Raw genomic sequence first — 7,500 nt, 5'->3', positions numbered from 1 at the left:
AATAATGGTAATAATAGTGATGATAATAATAATCATTATTGTTGTAATTAATATACCATCATTTCTTTTCGTACTGTTATCATCATCATCATCACTATTATTATTATTATTATTATTATTATTATTATTATTATTATTATTATTATTATTATTATTATTATTATTATTATTATTATTATTATCATTATTTTATTATTATTATTATTATTATTATTATTATTATTATTATTATTATTATTATTATCATTATTATTGTTATTATTATTATTACCACTATCCTGATTATTTTAACTGGAAAATATATTCACATGGTCGGAGTATTAAAAAATAATAATCCAAGTGCGTATTGATGTTAACTAGAGTTTTGTTAACGTTTATCAAAAATATTAATTTACAAGAGTGTTTGTGATATCCGTTGGGACCTTTAATTACACAGTTATTATAAATAAACGGGAACCATACAAACAGACACAAATGGTGATGATGATTACACCTTTTTAATTAATATAGATTTGATGCAGATGTTATAAAAAAGGGAATAAGAATAAAGAGGAGAATGCGAGGAAGATTTAGAGTGAGGAAAAAGACGGATTAAAAAGAAAGAAGAGAATAAAAAAAAGAGAAATCGAAGAGGAAGAATAAAGAAAGATAGGAAGAAAGAAAGAAGAGGAAGATTAATGAAAGAAGTAGAAAGAAGAAGAAGAAGAAGAAGAAGAGAAAGAAGAAGAGGAGGAGGAGGAGGAGGAGGAGGAAGAAGAAGGGGGAGGAGGAGGAGGAGGAGGAGGAGGAGGAGGAGGAGGAGGAGGAGGAGGAGGAGGAGGAGGAGGAGGAGGAAGAAGAAGAAGAAGAAGAAGAAGAAGAAGAAGAAGAAGAAGAAGAAGAAGAAAAGAGGAAGAAGAAGAAAAAAAATAAAAAAAATAATAACAATAATAAGAGGAGGCGGAGGAGGAGGAGCAGGAAGAGGGCTGGCCGCTCCGTTGCGCCCGCTCGCACCGCCGGGCGCAGGAGCCGCCGTGTCTGAGCTCAGCGCGAGAGGCCGGCCGATTAATCCAGGCTTCGGGGGAGGCTGCTGACGGGCGCAGCGGGGACGGTTGTTTGTTGTTGTTGTTTCTCTCTTTGTATTGCGTTTGTGTGTGCGTATGTTAGGGACTCACATACACGCGTGATAAACAGAGGGAGGGAGGGAGGGAGGGAGGGAGGGAGGGAGAGAGAGAGAGAGAGAGAGAGAGAGAGAGAGAGAGAGAGAGAGAGAGAGAGAGAAAGAGAAAGAGAGAGAGAGAATGAAAGAAAACTAGAGAGAAAGACAGAAAAAAAGAGACCGAATCAGAGAAAACGAAAGAAAAAAAAAAAAAAGAATGAAAAAGAATTCCCCAACAAAGAACAAGGAGAAGAGGAGACGACAAAAAAAAAAAGCAAAAAGGCGAAAAAGCAAAAAATCGCCACAAATATTCTGCGTTCGACGACGGACAAAAACCCGGATCGCTTCGACACTGTCAGTTATCTTTACATCTCGGCGTGAGGACAGACCGCCACGGCCAGCCACGCCACGCCCGGTCGGTAAGGCTCACCTCCGCGCCAGATCTCCCGGGAATCTCGCTCTTGTGGCCAATCAGCGCCATCTTGGAGATCGGGCTTTTGTGGAGGACTATTTAGAATTCCTAATTACGTCTGGAAGTTTTCGAAAACCACCTTCGTCGAATTTTTCTGCAGACTCGGAGATCGGGAGCTCCGTCGCTTCCTCGGAGATGCGATACATATATATAGTTTTTTTTTTTTGGCTCATTTTTTTTTCTTTCTCTCTTCCCTGACTTTTTTTTCTCTGTCTCTACTCTAGTCTGCTCTACTTTACTCTACTCTACTCTACTCTTCTCTTCTCCTTCTCTTCCCTTCTCTTCTCTTCTCTACTCTCCTCTACTCTCTTCTACTCTCCTCTCTCTCTCTCTCTCTCTCTCTCTCTCTCTCTCTCTCTCTCTCTCTCTCTCTCTCTCTAACTCTCTCTCTCTTTTTTTTCTCTCTTTCTCTCTATTTCTGTTTCTATTTTTATTTTTCCATCTCCATGTACATATGAGGAAAGAGAGAGAGAGAAAGAGAGATAGATAGATAGATAGAGAGAGAGAGAGAAAAGAGAGAGAGAGAGAAGAGAGAGAGAGAGAGAGAGAGGAGAGAGAGAGAGAGAGAGAGAGGAGAGAGAGAGAGGAGAGAGAGAGAGAGAGAGAGAGAGAGAGGAGGATTAGATATATGTTATTTAAGTAATATTTATACAGATTTCTTTTTTGGTTGAATGATCAATTTTACAAGTCGCGGGACCGGATGTATAACGGAGAACTGGGCTGTTCTTCTATTTGCGTTTATTTGTATGTGTATGTGTACACGTGTAAGTGTGTGTACCTGTGTGTGTGTGTGTGTGTGTGAGTGTTTGAGTAAGTGAGCGTATATATGTGTGAATGTATGAGTGTGTATATGTGCGCGTGTGTGTGCGTGTGTGTATGCGATAGTACGTACATGTGTGCACGTGTGTATAACCTGTTCCCTAACGTTTTTCTCGTTTATCTTGGAGTTCCTTTGTATTATCATTTGTCGTTCCCGTAATAAGCGCTATCACTTTATTAAGACGGAAAAGTATCAATAGCTTTAAGAAAGATCCTTCATCGATAACTAAAAAAAAAAGAAAGGAGAGAGAGAGAGAGAGAGAGAGAGAGAGAGAGAGAGAGAGAGAGAGAGAGAGAGAGAGAGAGAGAGAGAGAGAGAGAGAGAGTGGGAGAGAGAGAGAGAGAGTGAGAGTGAGAGTGAGAGTGAGAGTGAGAGTGAGAGTGAGAGTGAGAGTGAGAGTGAGAGTGAGAGTGAGAGAGAGAAGGAGAAAGAGAAAAAGAAAGAGAGAGAGAGAGAGCAAAAGAAAGAGATAGAATGAGAGGGCGAGACAGAAAGAGAAAGAGAAAGAGTAAGAGCAAGGACGAGAGAGAGAGAGAGAGAGAAGAGAGAGAGAGAGAGAGAGAGAGAGAGAGAGAGATAGAGAAAGAGAAAGAAAGAAAGAGAAAGAGAGAGAAAAAGAGAGAGAAAAAGAATAAGAGAAAGAATAAAAGAAAGAAAAAGAGAGAGAGAGAAAGAGAAAGAAAGAGAGAAAGAGAAAGAGGGAGAACACAGGACATCAGAAATAGGACCATAAAACATGCCTGTATATAAACGATGACACCATGAAATTAATCCATTCATATCAGGTTCTTGGGGGATGATAATGGTATCCTCTACATCACAATCACGATGACGATAAATCTGATAACATAACTTTTCGAATGACTGTTGGAATAATGATTTCAGCGGGAGGATTGGTGGGGGTGGGGGTGGGCGTGGGGGTGGGGGTGGGTGGGCATAGGGTGGGTGGGGGGGGGTCATCGGTGTCCTTCTTTTAAAATCTTGCTTTATTTCCCGTTTATCAGTGCTTTCTTCTAATTCTAAATCTTCATTATTACTTCTTTTTTTTATTCTCTCTCTTGATTTAGCTGTCACTTTGTCATCATCATCATTCTTTGTTATTGTTATTATTTTCGGTCTTTTTTCCTTGTTATCGATTACATTTTTCTTTCTTCATCAGCATTGCATTCTCTCTCTTATCCTCCTCCTCCTCCTCCTCCTCCTCCTCCTCCTCCTCCTCCTCCTCCTCCTCCCCCTCCCCTCCTCCTCCTCCTCCCCCCTCTTCCTCCTCCTCCTCCTCCTCCTCCCCCTCCTCCTCCTCCTTTTTCTTCTTCTTCTTCTTTTTCTTCTCATTCTTCGTCTCCTCCTCCTCCTCCTCCTCCTCCTCTTCCCCTTTCTCATCCCATTTCTCCTCCTCTTCCTCTTCCATCTTTTTCGACTGCCTCATCTTCTGTTTTCACATTGACAAGCACCTTTTTTTCCTTTGCCAACTCCTTTGCTTTATTATAATTCCTTTTTATCTCCTTCTTTATTCATTATCTTCAGTTCTTAACCCTTCTTCTCTTACCCTTCTTCCTCCTCTTCGTCTCCCTCCTCGTGGTCCTCCCTCCTCCCTCACTCCCCGCCCTCCCTCCCACGTCTGTCCCCTTTTTGTTATCTCTATCTATCTTGAAAACACAAAAACAATGGGCAGCAAATAAGTCTCCCCTCTACCTCCCCTCTCCCTCCTTCCCCTACCTCCACCTTGCCTTCTCCCTCCCTCTCCCCTCTCTCTCCTTCCCCTACCCCTCCACCTTGCCTTCTCCCTCCCTCCCCTCTCCACCCTGCCTTCTCCTCCCCTCCCCTCTCCCTCCTTCCCCTACCCCTCCACCTTGCCTTCTCCCACCCTCCCCTCTCCCTCCTTCTCCCCCCCCCTCTCCCCCCTTCCCCTACCCCTCCACCTTGCCTTAAGCTCTCTGTCTTCCTTTTCCTCATTCCCCTTTCCCCCTATTTACTCTTAACTATTTACCTTCGTCTCTTCTTCATCCCCCACTTTCTTCCCCTCCTCCTCATTGCCTTAACTCATCCCTTCCGCTTCCCCAATTCTTCTCCCGACTACTTTGCTCTTCTCCATCCTCGCTTTCTCTCATCTTCTTTCATTCCCCATCCTTTTATCATTTTCCCTTGTCCTTCCCCATGTCTCACCTCCGCCGAAATCTCTATCCTTCCTATGCGCATCCCCATCACCTGGCCAGCCTCTCCCCGTATCCTCCCCTTCCCCTACCCGCCCTCCTGCACCCCCTTCCCATCTCCAGCCTCCCCCTCTCCCTTTCCTTCACCCCGCCCCTCTCTTTCACCACCTCCCCACTACCTTCCCCCTCGCCCCACCTCCCGCCTCACCCGCTCCTCACCCCCTTCCCCGCTTCCTTCATCTCTTCACCTCCCCACCTCTTTTCCCCTTCCCCTCACCTTCTTTTCCCCTTCCCCAACCTTCTCCCCCCCCACCCACCACCACCCCCTCCCCTCTCCCCACCTCTTCCCCCACCCTCCCCTCCCCCTCCCCCTACCCACCTCCACCTTCTCTCCCCACCTACCTCCACCCTCTCTCCCCACCCACCTTCACCCCCTCTCCCTACCTCCTCGTCCGAAACACAAGGGCTTGACGTGACGGGCGATGATGGCCGAGATTAGGCTGGTGACGGTAGTAGGCCGCGTTATCTGTGACCCGCCGCTACTGTGTCAAGGGGGCGGGGGGAGGGTCAGGGAGGAGGCCGTCGGTCGAAGATGGAATGGAGAGATGTTGTAATAAGACAAAGGAGAGAGGGGGAGAGGGAGAGGGAGAGGAGGAAAGGAGGAGAGGGAGAGGGAGAGAGGGGAAGAGGGAGAGGAAGAGAGGTGGAGAGGGAGAGGGGGAGAGAGGGAGGGGGAGAGAGGGAGGGGGAGAGAGGGAGGGGGAGAGAGGGAGGGGGAGAGAGGGAGGGAGGAGAGAGAGAGAGAGAGAGAGAGAGAGAGAGAGAGAGAGAGAGAGAGAGAGAGAGAGAGAGAGAGAGAGAGAGAGAGAGAGAGAGAGAGAGAGATGGAGGTTGTCGAGAGTAACGGATATTTTTTTTCGTACCTGCAAATGTTAATACCCTTCCCAAAATTCATACATTTTCACTGTTTATCCAAACGACTTTCGAGATTTGAATCTTTGAATTCTCCTAGATAATAACCTTTTTTTTCTATCATATTAGATTGATATGTCGGGGGCAGCGAAGTGTTACAAAACTTGAACCAACGAGCGCCCCCCCCCTTTCTCTCTCTCTCTCTCTCTCTCTCTCTCTCTCTCTCTCTCTCTCTCTCTCTCTCTCTCTCTCTCTCTCTCTCTCTCTCTCTCTCTCTCTCTCTCTCTCTCTCTCTCCGTCCGCCCGCCTCTCAGCACATTGCTAGATAAGCTGCGACGAGAAGTGACGTCTCAGGCGACAACTCGCTGTGACACCAACACCTGTCGGTCAAGAGGAACTCACACCTGCACTACACGTCTTTATGCAGCACTAACTAACACCTGTATTCTTGATTTCGTTCGCTCCTCTAGTCATTATTCATACGAGACGAACGCCCTGGACTCCATTTTGCAGTTCCTCTCTAGTCCAGTTATCTTAAAAAATCACATTGACCTTAAAGCAAACCAAGCGTTTTATCTGCGCTCTCCCTCGATATATACATCGGTAATGAGGTTTGTCAATTCATGTTTGACAATCCCTCTCGATGGGTCGCGGATGCCAGATGCAGGACAATCGACATTTGGGCTTTGAAGGATGATCCATCAAGCCACGTAAGATAGCGTATTTTAAAATTCACATGTCAATTCCGGATAATCCAGTCGCGGTACTAATATTCATTCAGAAACCTTGTCTTAAAAAGTGAGCAACCGACCATACCCCCTACGATGTTATCAGCCAATCATGTGATAGGAGGCGGGGTCACATGACAGCTAACCCCGCCTTGATTGGTCGGAACGCAGCCTGGACAATTTTCTCTAAAAATGTCGTAGCAATGTGGTTTAGCGGATTTACCCAATGGGTGTATTTTCGAAACCGTGGAAATGATATAGACCATGACAACTTAATGGCCGAATTAGGAGGTTTTCCATCCCCAAAAAACTCCCCGCCCCTCCTTAGGTACACGAGCCAGGTGTGGGCCTCTCCCTGCATCTGTCTCCCCAACACCTGCGTGCGTTTTATGTGAGCCATTTCTTCCCCGAAAAACACAGATCCCACGCATAGAAAACGTCAAACCATACTAGCCAAATGATCCTTACAAATTTTTCTTCCTTTTTTCGCAGGTTGTTCAGCATGAGACGATGCGCAAGATGTTCCCAGGTCATCAGTAGTTCCGAACTGGTGATGAGGGCGAGAGAGTTTGTATATCACGTGCAGTGCTTCACATGTGCCCACTGCAGCGTCCAGCTCACCAAGGGAGATCACTTTGGCATGAATGGCCCCCTCATTTACTGCCGTGATCATTACCAGGTGAGTGACTAGTCAATTACACGTGCAAATACTTAATTACACTCTGTATACTGTTTAAATGCATATCTAAGTAGCTGAATCTGACTAACCGTATGTCTGCCTGTTTACCAATGCAATTATCTAGCTATATCTTTCTTTATAATACATATTTTTCCGTGGTCATTCTACAGAGAAGAAATCAGAGTGTCAGAGTGACTGTATGAGTAAACGAAAGAGTTAGAGAGAGCGAGAGCGAGAGCGAGCGAGCGAGAGAGAGAGAGAGAGAGAGAGAGAGAGAGAGAGAGAGAGAGAGAGAGAGAGAGAGAGAGAGAGAGAGAGAGAGAGAGAGAGAGAGAGAGAGAGAGAGAGAGAGAGAGAGGACATATGTCATGGAATTAATGTGATAAGATTAAAATGTATGTAGATGAACTCGCGTCAAGATTCTTAATCTTATTACCCGTATGTACTCTTGTGTAGTTTATCATATCTTAATGATGGGAAAGGCGATTCTCGTTATATGTATGTATATGAGACGCTATTTCCGCGCTCCTAGGTTTAGAATGGAATAGAACTTGTTGAATTAAACAGAGGAATTGATTTCTAAAATTAACTGACTGACAGC

General features: G+C 45.2%; 1 protein-coding gene across 1 annotated transcript in view; it reads left to right on the top strand.

Moving 5' to 3' along the window:
* LOC119595575 (LIM/homeobox protein Lhx9-like) overlaps positions 1-7,500 on the top strand; it is a 117,639-nt gene that overhangs the window by 75,194 nt on the left and 34,945 nt on the right. The window contains 1 exon segment of the mRNA XM_037944691.1: positions 6,713-6,899. Coding sequence (XP_037800619.1) covers positions 6,713-6,899 — 187 coding nt within the window.

The sequence above is a fragment of the Penaeus monodon genome, chromosome 36 (genome assembly GCF_015228065.2).
Source record: "Penaeus monodon isolate SGIC_2016 chromosome 36, NSTDA_Pmon_1, whole genome shotgun sequence".
Lineage (NCBI taxonomy): Eukaryota > Metazoa > Arthropoda > Malacostraca > Decapoda > Penaeidae > Penaeus > Penaeus monodon.
This window is presented reverse-complemented; position numbering and strand designations above follow the sequence as displayed.